This window comes from Pelophylax lessonae (genome assembly GCF_965119305.1).
Source record: "Pelophylax lessonae genome assembly, chromosome: 5".
Classification (NCBI taxonomy): domain Eukaryota; kingdom Metazoa; phylum Chordata; class Amphibia; order Anura; family Ranidae; genus Pelophylax; species Pelophylax lessonae.
In genome coordinates, this window is record NC_138772.1 from 361,876,057 (window position 1) to 361,895,556 (window position 19,500).

The 19,500-nt window shown below is 41.5% G+C and overlaps 1 protein-coding gene across 2 annotated transcripts in view; it reads right to left on the reverse strand.

Annotated features, from left to right (window-relative positions):
• The window catches only part of ZNF236 (zinc finger protein 236), a 358,788-nt gene that overhangs the window by 17,133 nt on the left and 322,155 nt on the right, over positions 1 to 19,500 (reverse strand). For both annotated transcript variants that reach the window (XM_082258772.1, XM_082258771.1), the window contains exons 30-31: positions 18,808 to 19,002; positions 10,368 to 10,497 (exon numbers count right to left, since the gene is read on the reverse strand). In XM_082258772.1, the coding sequence (XP_082114898.1) occupies positions 10,368 to 10,497; positions 18,808 to 19,002 (325 nt within the window). The remainder of the gene's footprint in view (positions 1 to 10,367; positions 10,498 to 18,807; positions 19,003 to 19,500) is intronic.

The window sequence follows — 19,500 nt, forward strand, 5'->3', positions numbered from 1 at the left end:
GATCAGCGCAGCGAGGTTCCGTCAGCGAAGTAAGCTTGCAAGCATGGAAGCTTCAAGCAAGGTTAGCATCCAGATAAGGGTGTTTGAACGAACACATGTGAGTGAGAACCGACGCCTTAAATAGCCATCTAGTCCGGCGCTGAGTGATGACAGCTCCAGTCTTAAAGGTGTATGCGCACCTTTCCAAAAGTAAATGGTAGGGCGCATACACTTGTGGAAAGTGTAATTTAGGGTACCAAAGGTACCGGAACATTACAATACCCCCCCCTTAAGGCCTGCTCCTGAAGGCCTCTGGAGCTGGTTTGTCTGGGTATCTCGCATGAAAATTGCGGATTAATCTAGGGGCATGTATGTCAGAGGTGTTTAGCCAGGTGTCGTCTTGGGGCCCATAGTTCTTCCATCTAACCAAGTACTGAAGTCTTCTTCTGTAGATAGGAGAATCCAGAATCTCTTTTATCTCGTATTCTTCTCCACCTTCAACTTGTACAGGAGGGGGAGGTGGAATATTAGGCCTTATTCCGTGGTCCGGAACATGGGGCTTCAGTAGCGACACATGGAAAATGGGATGGATTTTTAGGTCCATTGGCAATGTAAGCTGCACTGCAGCTTTTCCAATAAGTTTCTTGATTGGGAAAGGTCCCAAGAACAGAGGTCCAAGCTTTTTGCTAGGGATCTTCAGTCTCAAGTTTTTTGTTGAGAGCCAAACGAGGTCCCCGATAGTATACTGTGGAGAAGGTCTTCTACGAAGATCATAGTACTTCTTTTGTTGACTGTGAGCGTGTGCAATGGTAGTATTTAGTAAACCCAGAGAATCCTTTATTTGGGTAAGATAGTCTGAGGCTACTGGGTTATTTGAAGGAAGGATGCGTGGAGGGAGAATAGAGGGATGGAACCCATAGTTCAAGTAGAACGGACTCTGCTTGGTTGTACTGTGAGTTGCGTTGTTGTAGGCAAATTCTGCCAGGGGGAGAAGATCCAACCAATCATCCTGTTGGTAAGAAGTGTAACAACGTAAATACTGCTCGATGCATTGGTTGACTCTTTCAGTCTGTCCGTTGGTCTGCGGATGGTAAGGAGAAGTGAGCTTCCGCTCAATCCGTAGTATGTGACATAGTTCTTGCCAGAATTTAGAAATAAATTGGGATCCACGGTCAGACAGAAGAGTTTTTGGGATACCATGTAATCTGAAGACATGTTTCATCAGGAGTTCTGCCGTTTGTTTGGACGAAGGTAGTCTGCGAATAGCAATGAAATGTGCCATCTTTGTCAGATGGTCCACTGACACCAAGATGGTATTAAATCCTTTGGAAGGAGGCAATTCTACGATGAAGTCCAATGACAAAACCTCCCATGGAGTTTGGGGTATTGGTAGACTGCATAGTAGACCGGATGGTCTCGTAGTGTCAATTTTGGACCTGGCACAGACATTGCATGAAGAGACGAATTTTTGTATAGATGTTTTCATGTCAGGCCACCAGAATTGTCGAGAAATCAAATTGAAAGTCTTTGTCATACCCATATGTCCTGCCATAGGCACATCATGCGATAATTCCAAGATCTTGGTGCGTAGGGTAGGTGGTATGTAAAGTTTGTCGTTGTAGTAGAGGAAGCCTTCTGCATCAGTATTTAGTTGTGGTGGGGGTGAATCCAAACTTATACCATGCAGAACCTCTTCCTTTAAGGAACGGACAACTCCAATAATGCGTTTGTGAGGTATTATAGGAACGGAAGGGATTTCAAAGTAGTTTTCTTCAGTTAGTCGTGATAGTGCATCCGCCTTTTTGTTCTTATCTGCAGGTGTGTAGGTCACTAGGAAGTTAAACCTTAGAAAGAATAGTGACCATCGTACCTGTAGATGCGAGAGAGTTTTGCTAGTCTGAAGATATTGGAGGTTTTTATGGTCCGTGTATATAATTATTGGTAGTTGGGTGCCTTCGAGTAAATGTCGCCAATTCTCCAGAGCCAATTTTATAGCAAGCAGTTTCTTTTCACCCACGGGGTAATTTATCTCGGGACTGCTCAGGGATTTAGAAAAAAAGGCGACTGGATGAAGTGGTGAAGTGTGGGTAGGTCGTTGGGAGAGTATTGCTCCTACTGCCAGGTTTGACGCATCTACCTCCAGAATGTATTGGAGGGATGGGTCTGGATGGCGTAATATGGGAGCGGAAGTAAACCTTGTCTTTAACAAGTGGAAAGCCTTATTTGCTTCTTCTGACCATTTAAATGGTATTTTTATGCTAGTGAGCTGTGTGAGGGGTCTCACAATAGCAGAAAAGTTTTTTATGAACTTCCTGTAGAAATTTGAAAATCCCAGGAATCGCTGTAGCGCCTTGCGTGTAGTTGGTGTAGGCCAATCCTGAATGCAGGATATTTTACTCATGTCCATCTCGATTCCTGTTTTGGATATGATGTAGCCTAGAAAGAGTACCTCATCTTTATGGAACAAGCATTTCTTCAGCTTCACATAAAGATTATGTGCAAGCAATCTCGATAATACAAGTCTTACATGTCTTATGTGTTCAGACAGGGTCCGTGAATATATAAGTATATCGTCCAGATATACCACAACACAGACATCTAGTAAGTCTTTAAAAATATTGTTTATAAATCGTTGGAAAACTGCAGGGGCATTGCATAGGCCGAATGGCATCACAAGATATTCGAACAATCCGTATCTAGTTCTGAATGCAGTCTTCCACTCGTGTCCATCACGGATTCGAATGAGATTGTATGCTCCTTTCAGGTCTAATTTTGAAAAATAGGTAGCTCCACGCACCTGCTCAATGAGCTCAGGGATAAGCGGTAGAGGATAGCGATCTTTTATTGTGATAGCATTCAATTTCCTGTAGTCGATGATAGGTCTGAGACTTGAATCTTTATTGCGAACAAAAAAGAGTCCTGCTGCTGTGGAAGAAGTGGAAGGTCTAATAAAACCTTTTTCCAAGTTCTCATCCAAATAGGTTTTGAGATGGGCAAGTTCATCCTGTGAAAGAGGATAAACATGACCGAACGGCAATTTGCTATTTGGGAGTAGATCAATGCTACAATCATAGTCTCGATGAGGAGGTAATGCTTGAGCATTTTTCTCAAGAAAAACCTCAGAAAGATCCTGATAACATAGTGGTGCAATCTCATCTGTCACCATAGACAGAATCTTCCCGGAAAACGGGAGGTTACACGTTTCCTCGCAATAACAAGAAAGGAAGGTCAAGGACCGTTTCTTCCAATCTAAGGTTGGTTGGTGTGTGTGCAACCAGGGAAGTCCCAACACAATGGGAAAGTGGGGTGATGGTATTAAATCGAAGGTAGAAGTCTCCCTATGAGACTCGTTAATAGTGACTAGAAGTGCTTGTGTCTGATCGGTGATCGGACCAGAGGATAACGGAACACCGGTAATAAGACTTACTGAGACAGGTTTGAGTTTAGAAATAATAGGAATTTTATTTAAAGCAGCAAAACATATATCCATATAATTTCCACAAGATCCTGTGTCAATCATGGCCTTAGTAGTAATCCTGTTCTGGTCCCACTGTAATGTCAAAAAAACAGAAATGTAGGGGTTAGTGAATGAAGTTGTCAATCCTCCTAGGGATACATGTGAACACTCACCCTTCTTTTTGTTGACTAGGGGACAGACGTTTATCTTGTGATCCAGGGATGCACAGTACAAGCAGAGATTTTCATTTAGTCTTTTGGTTTTTTCCATAGTTGATAGCGGTGGGCGTATGGTTCCTATCTCCATAGGAGCGGGGTCAACGGCCAGACTCCGAGAGGAAACGGATAATGGCATTCCCATCTTTTCAGCCTTTCTTTCTCGTAGTCTTCTATCTATGGTAATACTGAGTTGTATTAGTGCATCCAGGGTTTTTGGCAGATCCGCTCGGGCGAGCTCGTCCTTAACGGCTTCTGATAGGCCAAGCCTAAATTGGGTTTTCAGAGATGCATCATTCCATTCTGAATCAATGGTCCATCTCTTAAACTGTGCGACAAAGTCTTCTACAGGCCTCCCTCCTTGTTTCAAGGATCTTAACTGAAGATCAGCAGTACTCTGCCTATTGGGGTCATCATATAGGCTAGTGAGCTCTGCCAGGAACAAGGCATAGGAGTTGAGAAGCTGGTCGTTTTTCTCAAAAAGAGAATCTGCCCAGGCTCGAGGATCGCTTGATAGGTAAGAAATAATAGTACAAACCTTAATGTGATCAGTAAGGTAGGTACGAGGTTTTAACAAAAAAAGTAACTCACATGCGTTTTTAAATTCGCGAAATTTTTTGCGATCGCTTGTAAATACCAAAGGGGGATTTATCTTGGGTTCAGGGGACTGAGCAGAGGTAAGTTGTGTCAGTCTAATTACCTGCTGCGACAGAGCCTGATTGTCTTCTTTTAATTCAGCAAGTGCGTGTATTAACGCAGATACTTGCTGTTTTAATTGTGTCACCTGAGTGGCTATTTCTGCTGAATCCATTTTTTGGTTCGTTCAATCTGTAACGCTCCTGCGTTTCTTATATGGTGTGGATTTTCAGCTGCAGAAATAGTTCCACGTCAGCAGTCATGTAAGAGATATGCTGAGATACCATTCCCAACCTCAATGACTCATCATGTGTGGAAGGTCTTATTTCAGCCAGTAAATACACACAATTAGCAAGCTGGTTCCTAGAGTGACTTTATGTATGTGGTAACACAATGATGAAGGTTGAGGGATAGGTTGAGTGGAGGTGATAGGTGATAGACACTTGAAGGTGAGACAGTAGCAGATGGATGCAGGAAGGTTTAGCAATGTTGTATGATAGCAGATGATAGAATAGCAGGTGGACATACAAAAGAGATCAACCCAGTGCAGAAAAGTAGCAGTAGTCTCAAGAGCTAGCAATCTAGTTTATGCAGATGTAATAAACAGTCTTTACTATGCAGAGCTAGATAGTGTAAGCTTAGTATAAGTTTATAGAGAATTCCCCTGCGGGGTACTTAGCACTATTAGCGATACAGCCGAAGGGTGGTTCAGGAGAGGCGGATGATCCAGTAGCGGGATACAGGGATCAGCGCAGCGAGGTTCCGTCAGCGAAGTAAGCTTGCAAGCATGGAAGCTTCAAGCAAGGTTAGCATCCAGATAAGGGTGTTTGAATGAACACATGTGAGTGAGAACCGACGCCTTAAATAGCCATCTAGTCCGGCGCTGAGTGATGACAGCTCCAGTCTTAAAGGTGTATGCGCACCTTTCCAAAAGTAAATGGTAGGGCGCATACACTTGTGGAAAGTGTAATTTAGGGTACCAAAGGTACCGGAACATTACAGGTGTTTGGTCACAGTGATCACATAGTACAGTCACCTGTGTGCCTGTGATCTGCCCTGTGCAATTACAGTGTGATCACAGGACTGTGCAAGCATGAGAACAAAAAGTGTGCGAACCAGTTGTTTAACAGTTTCAATACCAGACACTTTTCCCCACAAATTTTCAGCATTCAGCGCTGTTACACTTTGAATGACAATTGTGCGGTCATGCAACACTGTACCCAAATTACATTTTTAGCATTTTTTTTTCACACAAATAGAGCTTTCTTTCGGTGGTATTTTATCGCTGCTTTTTTTTCTTATGATTCTTAACTAAACAAATGGAAAAAGACCGAAAATTTTGAAAACAAACATGTTTTTCTTTGTTTCTGTTATACCATTTTGCAAATAAATAATCTTTCTTCATAAATTTAAGCCAATATGTATACTGCTACATTTCTTTGTGTATATATATATATATCTGAAAATCAATAAGTCCTGATGTACTGATTTATCTCATTTCTTGAGGCCCGAAAATTATAGGACAGTACAAATATCCTCCAAATGACCCCTTTTTGGAAAGTAGACATCCAAGAAAATCTTCCAAGATTCTTGTATAGCTTTTAGGCTATACCAACAAGCCTCCTTGAAAAGTTCTTCTGAATTGTACGTTCCTCACTTTTAGAACATGTCTGGGCTAGCCCCGAACCAAGATTAAAATATGACGTGCTTATAAGGAAGAATCAACAAGGATGACTGAGACTCATAGATAGCATATATCGCTTCAAGGATAAGCAATGAGCCCAGATAGATGTCCATATGTCCCCATTTCCCCTTTGTCTTTGCCATAGATTCCGACTAAAAAAGTCCAAAAACAACTGATTTACCCTTTTTATTATTACCGATTCTTAAAATATGGGATTATTTAATTAAAACAATATATATTTCGACCTATGAATGTTCATTGACCCCTATTTTTTGGCAGCCCAGATTTTGCACCCGGACAGTTTAGACAGGGGACTGTTCAAGTGGACCTCTTTCTCAATTTCACCAATATTTAACACCCTCTCCGGGAGCAATTTAAAGTCACTAAGGGAATTGCTGAAGGGGTTCAGAACGAGTGCAAGGAAATTGGCAGGAGTATTTCCAACTTAAGAATTTTTATAAGAACTTACTAAAGAAGGGACCAATACACAGACCTCTTACACCTTTTGAAAAGTTGTGCTTAGGGACGCAGGCTCCTTCCCACCCAATTTCAACCATTTATGCTTTATTGCGGTCTGCCCCCAAGATCACCATAATATATAGCGGAGTGGGAAAGGGAATTGGGGAGTACAGTTTCACAGGAAGACTCCACAGTAGCTGTTTCAAGAATATTTTTTTTTTTTATGGGAGACTCTAAATGTATATGCGGGCCTCTCTATGATATTGTAGATTGCGGTAGATTTATTCAGGAAGAGAGACTCACGTAATCGAAGACTATGCGAATGACTGTGTTTGTGTTGATATTGATGCAAAACTTCAATAAAAATTATAATGGGAAAAAAAATATGGAGTAACTTAGATTAACAAAATGTTAAAAAAATGAAAGAAGGAAATTGTTAACTTGGTCTTTACTTCACAAGAGAAAAAGTTGCTAAGTTAGTATTACAGCATTGTATGTTAATTGTTTTTCTGAACTATACTGACATTGTCTTAAAGTAACACTCATTTCATCTGATAATATGGCACTTTTCTCCTTTGCCTTCTCAATATCATGGCTATTTAAAGCTATTGCCTGCATATGTTTAAGTCTTTGCATGTACAAAGTAAAATTGGTATAAAGACTATGGAAATTGGAGCAATTATGGGAGAATATGTTGCATCTCACAAAATGTATTATGAAAAAAACTACCTTTTTGAGCGTGCAGTAAACATTTTTTTCTACTTAATGACATTTATTAAGAAGATGAAAGCACACAGGAATTGTTAGGATATGAAGCTTGCACATTTATTACGACAATGAAATTATAGGCAGAGGTTTTTAGAGGTTCTTATGGAACAGCAAAATGCAACTGCATAACAAAACCATTTGTGAATTTGCTTCTTCAATGCAGAAGCAAATTTATCCTAATTGCCCTGAAAATGAACCCTCTAATAGTCCTCAGATCACCTGCCACGAAAAAAAACACAAAAACACAGCCTATGATCCACAGTCCAGGGAATAAATAAGGCGAATGTACTTTCAAAATTCCTCACAAACCAAAAAATGGGAAACGCTAACAAACCAAAAACTAAAAAATGGGAACACACCATAGATGTCCTGCTTGAACAAAAAAAACGAATAACTTTTTTGTTTACATTACTAAATTAGAAAACAGAAAGACAACCGTTCACACACTGCAAAGCAAGGTGATATACTAAGCTTTAATCAACCATCTAATTGAAGGGTATATTAATGTAATTGCAGCTTGGTCCAATAAACAATTCAATTGAGAATGGAGAGGCGCAGTGGAGAGCAGGAGCCTGTCGCTTGCCAAAGAAGAAATAACAATAGTTCTAACTTACCGGTACTTAGTTGGCTTCTCAACCCCATGTTAGGAGTCTCTCTTGTATAAGGCAAATTCACATCCCCACAGAAAAGCCATAATACATATGCCAAGAGCTAAGTATTCCGGTTATTGGGACAGCCATGAATGAAACTGGATTTTTTTTTCTTACCAGCCAGTGTAAAAGTCTATTGTATTTACAAAGCTGTGCCTGATTTCTGCTTCCCATTCAGTACCCGGCAAGTATACAAACTGACTACAGTCTAACAATATTAGACTACACCCTTCCTTGCCCAGCTGTCTCTCACTTGACAGGATATAGAAGTGAAAATTTTAGTCATGGATGACAGAAGCTTGAGGAAATGCTTCCTCTTGCCTGCAGCAGACTGCTGATTTCAATTTTGCAGAGTATTCCTCTAAGGCTGATTTTGACTATGCCTATGTATGTTATTTCACTGGGTTTTTAAATATGTTTTTTTTAATAATAAAAGGCCCATATTTATTGTACGATTGTATACTGCCATGTTGCTAATATCGTAGGTCTGCTTTAAAGAGGTTGAAAACCCAAATAAAAAAAAAAAAAAAAAAACCAACAACCCTGTAAGGCAGGCATAATGAGCTAGTGTGCATTGCATACTAACCCCTTTTCTAAAACGCTTACCTTAGAACGAAGCCCCCCGCAGTGCGGCCCACTCACCGGTGACAAGGCCGACATGTTTGGCCGTCCTGCTTCCTGGTTCGCGTCCTCCAGCCATCTGATTGGCCAGAGGCGTGATAACATCACTCCCGTGCATATGCGGGGGAGCAGCCATTAACAGCACAGGGCTCTGAAGGAATAGCACGGGTGGCCGTTCCTTCGGAGTGCATGCGCCGATGACGTCATCGGCTGCATGAAATGTAAATATCTCCTAAACAGTGCAAGTTTAGGAGATGACAAAAAAAAAAATAGCCTTTTATGAAGACTACCTACAGCGCTTGCTCAAATTATGATCATGAAAAGGTGCTATATACAATATACATGCTATACAGTTGATAATAGGCTCTTCAGTGGGAAGTGCAAATTGCAATAAATAAATCAATAAATATAGTATATAAATCCGTGATAAACAAATAATATACACAATAATGAATAATTAAACACTGTGATATCAGTTTAACGTGCACGTGACCCTTAAGGGTTGATTCTAGTCCATATAAAGTGACTGTGGTGTTTAAAAACAGTTTAACCAATATTCCTTGCGCAAATATGCTCATCCAATATAATCAAGGTGCAGGTGTTCAATGTGGATTGTATTAAATTTTTCCTTGTGACATCGATCTCTTCACCGTGGTAAGGGTAAATTGGGTAACTTATCAGAACTAGTGGGTCCTATATGCCGTATGGCATTAAGACCACTTACGCTTGTGTGGCCCCTGAGGTAGACTCCCCCTTGGCTCACTGTTGGGATGGTGGAGTGGTATAGGATTCCTCCTCTCCTTTCACTCAGGTGCAAATAGGGTGTCATAGGTATGGTTGTATTGTATTTCCTTAACATGTGGGTCAAGATGGACTCCGATACGATATCAACGGTTTCCTTCACTGCCACCTCAGGCGCCGAGTTCACCACCATCAGCATCCCCGCACCAGCAGAAAGGTTTTTATTAACATTTCAAACTGCCTAGCTTACTCCTGCAGAGGGCGCCATTACCTTTGGCACGGTAGTTATGTATCAATTCTTTACAAAGTAGCACTTTTAAGAACAACTTGAATCTTCTGCATGTGTCCCTAAAGCCACCAAAATGGGCGGCAGGGATTTTTAAATCTGGCACAGGCCATTTTAAAGAGCCATAGCCCCAGAAAAGTGTGGTTAGGAATTTATTACATTTCTCGATTGTATAGTATTTGATCTGAGAGGAAGAAATTCAATTTCAGCATTCTTTTTTCAAAACAGCAATTATTGTATGTAACTACCATGCCAAAGATATTTACCCAAAACTACAGCAAAGCCTTCTGACTATAAAGAGATCACATAAATGTTTTTTTTTATTTAAACCCCAAATAAACCCAAGTTTTTTCTTTTTTTTTTTATTATTAAGATATAGCTAGGCATCCTAAAAAGCAAAGGATATGGCAGTTTTATTTAAATGTTCTAAAGCAGCATCCCACGCTAGACGCCCTTGTGCCAGCAACACGATGCAGATCTGGCCGCTGCTCTAACAGAGAGCAGTGGTCTGGATCTTCAGTAGCCCGAAATGCCCCCTGCACAGTTAGTTCTCTAATCAACAAAGCTCACACTTTCTCAAAGTATGCCTATAGTTTGGAAAAGCAGTTATCCTTTCCTGAGTTTAAAAAAAAAATGTTTACATTAATTTTTAATTTAGCACTAGGACACCAATGAATCAGATCCTAGGTTTAGCACTAGCCCATCCCAATGATGAGGCAATGCTGCTGGGGCCTGCTACAACCACTAGCACCGGGCGTGGATTTATACATTGCTGGGATAAATAAATGCAATTGTGGTCCTGGGTTTAAAAGAGGACTCAAGAGGTTGATATCTCAACAACCTCATATGAATTCTCCTCATAATAAAATACCTGTGTGAATGCGGCTGTGTCTTTCAAGCTGACTTGGTTTAGCAAAGCCTTTGTCGCACGTATCACACCTAAATATTTTTGGCAATTGAGAATTTCGAGAAGGCCCAGGCTGATGTGTTTGCATGTGATCCTGTTAGAAAAAAAAAATAGAAAAGTTAAAACATTATTCGATTAATTCACAATAAATGGGAGTAGAGATAAGGCGTATTTGGAAGTAGATTATCATAAACTGTTAACTAAGGCAGGCACAGTTTTAGGCCTTTTGGGGTTTTGTTTTCCCAAGAAAAACAAAGCAAACGCATACATAACACATACATAATTTTCTCATGAAGTAAAAACTGTCTGCAAAAAGTTCCGGACATAACCCACGTAAGTTTGGATTTACCTATATTATATAGTATGGTATAGTGTTCATGAATCATGCACTGTTTTATAAGTATGTAAAAAATGTACTTGACAGCAGGAATTAGGTGACACCACTTGACCCCTGGAGGATATTTGTGTTTACAGGACATCAGTGGGGGTTCATAACAGATTTCAACATCCAGCATAAAGAGGTGGAGCAAATTTTCCGAAAAAATTGGAACATCTTGCAAATGGACAAGTTTATAGGAAAAATGATCCCTGAGAAACCAGTCTTTATCTACCGAAAGGCCCCAAGTTTCGGTGACAGACTGGTTAAAAAAGTTCTTGACCCACCTGTAAAACCAAAGTTTTTTTTGGATAACAGAGTTGGGTTTTATTCCTGTAGACATTGTAAGGCCTGTAGGCAGGTTGATGTTCATCTGAGGGGGTATACGTCCTTTACATCATCTGCTAATGGACGTTCCTTTGAGATACAAGACCTGATCACCTGCAGATCCACACATGTGGTATATGGCCTGCAGTGTCCTTGCGGGTTGATCTATATTGGTCGGACAAAGAGAACCCTGGGTAAAAGGATCTCAGAACACATAGGGAACATTCAAAAGGGCTACAAATACCATAGTGTTCCCCTGCATTTTAAGTACCATCACAATAAGGACCCTTCGGGGTTACTTTTTTGGGGAATTGAGAAGGTGGAACAGGTATGGAGGGGCTCCAATAGAGTCAGGGAGCTCTCTAAAAGAGAAACTTTCTGGATCTATTAAACCAACGCACTAGCCCCCAATGGTATGAACGTGGAGCTGGATATAAACTGCTTCATTAGTGATTACTAGCCCAGAGGTATCAAGACTAGACTTTTTGCAATTGGAATCTTGTCCCTATAGGTAGTAATATATGTTTGTAATTTTCCTATAAAACTACCACCCCCCCCCCTCCTACTTTTCTTCTGACCTACCAGTACTGTATGTTCAATAGCTCATGGGCACCCTGTGGGTAGGTCCCATTTGAGCCTTTTTTTTTTTTATACAATTGGAGGATAGATGCCCACGTTTAGTGGCTCTATGTGGTTATCCATTTTATCCAGTTATGAAGTTTTTTTGGTAGTTTGGCCACGAGGATGGCCGTAATATTTCCTTGATTTATAGTGCTCCACCTTGGCGTGGAGACCGGTATATTGAGAATGACGGGTGACAGCAGGCCTATTTGGTCTGATATATTAATCATTTATTAATCATTTTAATTTTGTAACTTTAGCCCTGTTTTGGATATTAGCACATGCGTTTTGATTGATGCTCCCTAGGGGAGCACCAATTTTAGGGCGTCAGTTGTGGCGATATCCCCAGTATATGGGGTACAGTATCGAATATCGTCTCATGTAGTGATTATTTCTGAGATAACTAACAAAGGGAATTTAAGACTGGTTCCATCTATACACTATTCCTACATAGAGATATATATAATACCCATGTGGTAAAGTCTGATAGGCATTATCAGGCTTTGGTAGAAATAGTTAATGTACCCCTTTTGTTCAATTTTATAGTTGATATGGGATATCTGATATGTGTAACATAAGCATGTGTTAAATATATTCACATCCTCTGTGTTCTATACTTGTATTTGTTATGGAATAACAGATGCATGTAATCTGAGCATTGTTAATTGTATGTAATGTTGGGGATTGAATGAGTTAATTGTACACAGGCGATGTCCCCACTGTCCGCAGGTATGGTCATGTATCCATCCTTATCGAGGGATTGGGTTGCGGCGGAGGCGGGACCTTAATGTAGTCTATTTTAATTAGATGTTTGCTCTGTGTACTTGTGGGTGTGCGAGGTCGGACGTGGCGGCCGTGAGCTCCACTTCCGGGTTCCGGTCTCGGCAACAGGGTGACTTTAAGCTCCACTTCCGGTTTCCTGCCTTGAGGGCCTGCCGAGATGCGTGATGCCATTTCCGCTTTCCCTGACATTCGGATTGGTAGACGCAGGGAAAGGCGGGGTTTGTTGCGTCACTTCCGGTGTCTCCAATGTCCGGATGAGCGGACTTGGAGACCAGCGGCGGAGTAGCTTCCGGCCGCCTACGTGAGTGGCATGCTTAGTGGCGGCGGATTAGCTTCCGGCCGCCCACGTGGGGGAGGTCTTCGCCCAGCATCTAGCACATACAACCCCCCCTCCCCAAAAGGGTATAAAGATGAGGAGATGAGGCCGCGTGCTCACGCCCTCAGTAGAAGTCCAGTGCCGACGAAACGCATCACAGCGTGAGCACGCGGCCATTCAGTTGTACACCAAGGACATCCCAGAGGATCCCCAGTTATAACGCCCATTGAGTCCGGGCAACGTCGCGATCAGGTGGCTGGATCACCTGTACCGTGTGGCTCAGTGGGGACAACGTTTGCAGCGGGAGGACCGGGTTTTGTGCCTTGGACATTTGTTTCGCTTTACTACATCCGATTTCATGTGAGTGTGATTTTAACCTTTTAATAAAGCCTTGTTTGTACATATTACACTATGGGTCCCTATTTGTCCCCCTTTATGTGAGAGGAGAGGAGGAGGTGCTGTTCATATCTCTACTGGTTGGAGTGGAGTCCTGAGGGGATCGCCATCTGGGAGTGGAGGATCATCTGTTGAACAAAGCGCTAGACCCTAGCGTTAAGGGTACGTGTTCACTCTCAAGGGGGGGAGCACAGTGGTGAGGTGAAGGATATGGTAGTCGCAGAGTGACCAGCAAAGAAGTCTTGTCCAACACTATATAACAAGTTTCCTATGCACCCTATCTTTCGTGTGACTTTACCCTGAGAACACCATGGACTTATGAACTTTGGCTTTATTATAACCACCATTTTGCCATATACCCTCAACCCGGTTAGAGGTCGTTTTCTAGCGCTGCTAGTGTTTATGTGGGCTGTGGCTCCTATACGCACCTTTTTACAGGACTATATATATATATATATATACACAGTATATATATATATATATAATTATTTAAACACAATACTCAGGATTTAAACACAATACTCAGGCTACCTTATACACATAAAAAGCTTGGTAAGACCTAATACCTTACAGACTTTTAAAGCATCGTCTAAATTTAAACTAACTAAGTCTTGAGGTAACAAGAAAAGGAATACTACCCAGCCTGACATAGCACTGGGTCATCTGCATACCTGGTATGTACAAGGGGGTATAAAAGGCAATGAAGGGGTGGAGCTGTTAGTCTTGATAGTTTATATATAATACAAATCCTTTAACCCTAAAGTGGTTCTAAAGGCAAAAAAGGTCTTTACCTAAATGCATTCTTTGCATTAACCTAAAAAACAGTCATGTATCTGTGCCCCGTCCCTAAAGACTTACTTCAAACCACTCTTAATCCAGCACTGTCCCAGCTGTCAGACCGGCTCTCCTCTCTTCCTGCATTCTTACCCATTGGCTCCCGCAGCTATCAGTCAAGTCCTGTGAGGAGGGATCAGGGGGCGGGGCTGACATGCATCCCATCTCAGGTTTGAGGGCATCTGAGTGACACCAAACCTTACTGTGGGTACACTGGGAGAAAAGGAGCCAAGATTGCTAGCAGGGGACCCCAAAAGATGAGATTTGGGTCCGCTCTGAGCACAGAGCAGGTAAGTATAACATGTTTGTTATTCTAATTTAAAAAACAAAGCTTTACAATCACTTTAAGCCCCCGTTCACACTAAGGCGACCTGTGAGGCGACCTGGTTGCCTCACAGGTCGCCGTAGGTCGCCTTCCATAGGGAAGCTGCGGACCCGTTCTAATAGGAGCGACACAAGTCGCTCCGACTTAGAAAAAGGGTCCGGAGCTTCTTTGGGGCGACCCGGAGGCGACCGCCATAGACTTCAATGTTATGAAGTCCGTGGCGGCCACTCCGAGGTCGCTGCGCGCTGCTCGCACCGCGACCTCGGAGGTCGCGGTGCGAAGTAGCGTCGCGTGTATGTGAACGGGGGCTAAAGCTGAAGTTTAGCTTTAGTTTTTTTTTTGCTGTGAATTTCCAGTGCTGCAATGGTTAACGGCTTTGGGTCTTTAGGCAGAACAGCGGTACAGATGATCTGTGAATGGGGAAGTAAATTCTGTGAAAAATCAGAGAATACAGTATCTCACAAAAGTGAGTACACCCCTCACACTCATGGAGGAATAGAAGAGGTGTCCAGTGGCAACCTGTGAAGCTCTGGTGAACTCCATGCCCAAGAGGGTTAAGGCAGTGCTGGAAAATAATGGTGGCCACAAAAAATATTGACACTTTGGGCCCAATTTGGACATTTCCACTTAGGGGTGTACTCACTTTTGTTGCCAGCTGTTTAGACATTAATGACTGTGTGTTCAGTTATTTTGAGGGGACAGAAAATTTACACTGTTATAAAAGCTGTACACTCACTACTTTACATTATAGCAAGGTGTCAGTTTTTCAGTGTTGTCACATGAAAAGATATAATAAAATATTTACAAAAATGTGAGGGGTGTACTCACTTTTGAGAGATACTGTACATGTTCAGTTTTTTTTGTGTAACCAGTGGTTTGAACACAAAAAAATGCGACAGATCCCTGCATCAACACAACGATGTGTGATGCAGGGATCTCCCACGCTGAGTTACTGTATTTTGACATTGTTGACTCCACACACCCCCCCCCCCCCCCCCCGAGCTACTGCATTTTGACATTGTTGACTCCCGACAACCCCCCCCCCCCCCCCATCAGCATACACTGATCAGTGCTTGCAGCCACTAACAGCAAGCTTTAATCATATGCCAGAAGCTGGCTTCTGTCGAACATACAGCGGTACACGTGTTTCCTCTACCCTCTAACTTTCAGTACATGTATCAGACTTTAATTGTTCACAAATCATGTTACAAGCAGTGAAATTAATGAAATAACTTTTTACTGCGGAGGAGGAAGGGGTGTGTCCTTGTCAGACCATCCGTACTGCTGTTCTATCTGAAGCTGTGAACCATTGCAGTATCAGAAGTTCAGAGACAGGAAGAGAACAGGCATCCTTGTAGTGATGATTTCTCAATGTGTCACATACTTTAATACAGGTAAGTCATGTGACTATAACTGTGGGGGTTTTTTTTTGTTTGTTGTTTTTTTTACATGCTAAACTTAAGCTTCCACCAAACCCCTAAGGCCCCTTTCACACTTGTGCAACTTGTCATGCAACTTTGGACATCAGAGTTGGTCATGCACCTTTGGACATCAGAGTTGCACGACATGTCGTTTGCCATGTTTTCCAATGATACCCATTCATATATGAGCAACTTAAAGTTGCAGCAACTTCAAAGTAGTTCCTGCACTACTACTGGCACGATTTTAATGTGTTTTGAGGTCCAAAGACATAGACATTGCTTCAAGTCCAGTCAAAATCGCATCAAATTTGCGGTAAAATTGCGGCAACAAAGTCGCTGCAAAATCGCGGTAAAATTGCGCGACTTTCAAGTCGCACAAGTGTGAAAGGGGCCTAAAACAAATTGTTTATCCAAACGTAGCACCTACATAGAACCTAACTCCTAACACTTGCCCTAAAGAATAATGTTTATACTATAACAACAAATACTTTATTTTCACATTATAAATACTAAATACATATGTACTAGTGGTAAAATAAAAATGTTTGCGCCTATTTAAATTGTTCCAAATGATCCATGCTAAAAAAGCTGTGCCAAAGTGAAATGATCTGCCTTGAATAATGATTAGGGAAAAGATAAATAGATTAGGTGGTGGAAGAACTGACATATCATTCAAGAAAATGTGACTTGTGGGCTAACCAATAAGTTCTCTTTAGGAACTACAGTTGTGTTCAAAATCATTCAACCCCCAATGAAATTGATTGTTTTGGCCAGTTTGACATTGATTTTGGTCATTCAGTCATCCTGCTTACAATTAAATCAAAGAGGCACGTGTAGGTCAGACAAATATAACATAACATTTATAATGAAATAACCACAAATGTCTTTTCTGTGCTCACATCATTATCAGTTTTATTCAACCCCCAAGTGACATTCAATCTTAGTACTTAGTACAACATCCTTTTACACTTATAACAGCTTTTAAATGTGAAGCATAGCTTGACACAAGTGTCTTGCAGCGATCTACGGGTATCTTCGCCCATTCGTCATGGGCAAAAGCCTCCAGTTCAGTCACATTCTTAGGCTTGTGCACTGCAACTGCTTTCTTTAAGTCCCACCAGAGGTTCTCAATCGGATTTAAGTCTGGCGACTGTGATGCCCACTCCAAAATGTTCCAGCCTTTAATCTGCAACCATGCTCTAGTGGACTTGGAGGTATGCTTGGGATCATTGTCCTGTTGAAAGGTCCAACGTCTCCCAAGCCTCAGGTTTGTGACAGACTGCATCACATTGTCATCCAATATCTCCTGGTACTGAAGAGAATTCATGGTACCTTGCACACGCTGAAGCTTCCCTGTACCTGTAGAAGCAAAACAGCCCCAAAGCATGATTGACCCCCTGCCATGCTTCACAGTATGCAAGGTGTTCTTTTCTTCATAGGCCTTATTCTTCCTCCTCCAAACATAGCGTTGATCCATGGGCCCAAACAGCTCTAATTTTGTTTCATCAGTCCACAGAACACTATCCCAAAACTTCTTTGGTTTGTCCACATGACTTTTGGCATACTGCAGTCGACTCTTCTTATTCTTTGGAGACAGCAAGGGGGTGCGCCTGGGAGTTCTGGCATGGAGGCCTTCATTACGCAGTGTGCGCCGTATTTTCTGAGCAGAAACTTCAGTACCCACATCTGACAAATCTTTTCTCAGTTCCTCAGCAGTCACACGGGGACTTTTCTCCACTCTACGCTTCAGGTAGCGCACAGCAGTCAAAGTCAGCATCTTCTTTCTGCCACGACCAGGTAGCGTTTGAACAGTGCCCTTTGCCTTGAATTTCCGAATGATGCTTCCTATGGTGTCTCTTGGTATGTTTAACATCTTTGTAATCTTCTTATAGCCATTGCCCTTCCTGTGAAGAGTAATCACCTCTTCTCTTGTCTTCCTGGACCATTCTCTTGACTTCACCATGTTTGTAACCACACCAGTAAATGTCTAGAAGGAGCTGAGTATTACAGTCATTTTAAAGCTGCCTAATTGGTGCTTATTAGGCTTTATTGCTGCTCCCTGACATCCACAGGTGTTTTCAATACCTGATTGAAAACACGTCAATGAACCTCTGTTCTTCAGAGTGGTAGTCTTTAAGGGGTTGAATAATTGTGTCAATGAAGAATTCACAAAAGAAACATTTACTACTGTATTACAAAACCAATTGATGTCATTTTAGTTGCATATGGTTCTTTAAGAAGTCCTTGTAGGATTTCATTCTGAATACAATTACAAATGTACACTAAATTCCCTAAAACCCTTTACAGCATTGGGGGTTGAATAATTTTGAACACAACTGTAAATCAGGATAAAGCAACATGCTGAAAATCATCTTCCCTAGTGATTGCTGTAAAAGGACAGACCTGAGGACTGTAGAAATCATGTTAATAGGTTTCCTGGAAGACATAAGATGTCTTTGGCAGAGTGGTATTTATGTTGTGGCATTCATCCACAAGTGAAATACCTTTTTGTGGATGAACAGACCTTGATTTCTTCGTGGGAAAATCAAGCCGATTAAGGCCGAGGTCCAGGAATAAGGCAAAATATGACCTTGCCGTGGTTCCCCCAGTACTCCTAGTATAAGAGGGGAATTTGCAAGGCTCTGTTGCTTACCCTATTCCTCACTCTGGTCAGCTCCAGTGCCCTTGCACTCCCTAATGACCAGGTCTGTAGGTGGTCCTTTAGAGTCGTCATGTGCAATGTAGAGCACCTCAGAGAGAAGGGGAGTGTTGATCTGGTCGTACAGATAGAGATTGCTGGAGCGGGGGAATAAGGGATTTATCCTGATTCCAGCAGCCCTAGACTTAATAAGCATTTAACCCTTGCAGTGCGTTGTGTGATTCCTGGCGTTCAGCTTTAAGTTTCTGATATAACAAAAGATGTAAATAAAGACTACAATGTTAACACCACATATTTCCTTAACAGGAGAGCAAAAAAAAAAACAATTCCAGTGATACAAGCCTACCTTTAGATGTGATGCTCTCTTAAAAGCTTTATTGCACAGGTGACATACATGAATCTTTTCTTTCCCATGAGCGTCTTTGTTATGATCTGCCAATATGGCGGAAGAAGGAAAGTAATGATTGCATTCAAAGCAATGGTATATTCTGTCCTGCTTGTCTGCATCGCTACATTTATCTATGCGTGCTTCATCTGTAACCTATAGGAAAAATAATCATCATCGACTGTAAAACTATATTACTGGCACACCAGCATCACATTGCCAAGTAAATGTCAAATCTATTAAAAACATATAGTAAATACATAAAAACCATTCCGGTCAATGTATATCCATAATGTATAAATTTATTTCCCATATTATTTAGTGATTTAGTGATAGTTGTTTTGAGAAAACACCATGAAAACAAACAATAGTCAATTACTATCATGCCAATTTGCCTGTTAACTGTGATATTCTAGTACTAATAGACAATGTCCCAAATTACAATAGTGCATGGTAATTTAATAGTAGAGTGGTAGTTTAAAGTGGTTGTAAACCCATACAAATACCCAGTGAAGTGACTGGCCTCAGTTGATAAACAGAGATGAAACAAATCCTCCTACATAAGTTGTACCTGTTTAATCGTCAGACCTATATCCTCTACAGCATTCCAAAACACACATTTTACACAGCATTTCTCAGCTCTGAAAAGCAGGG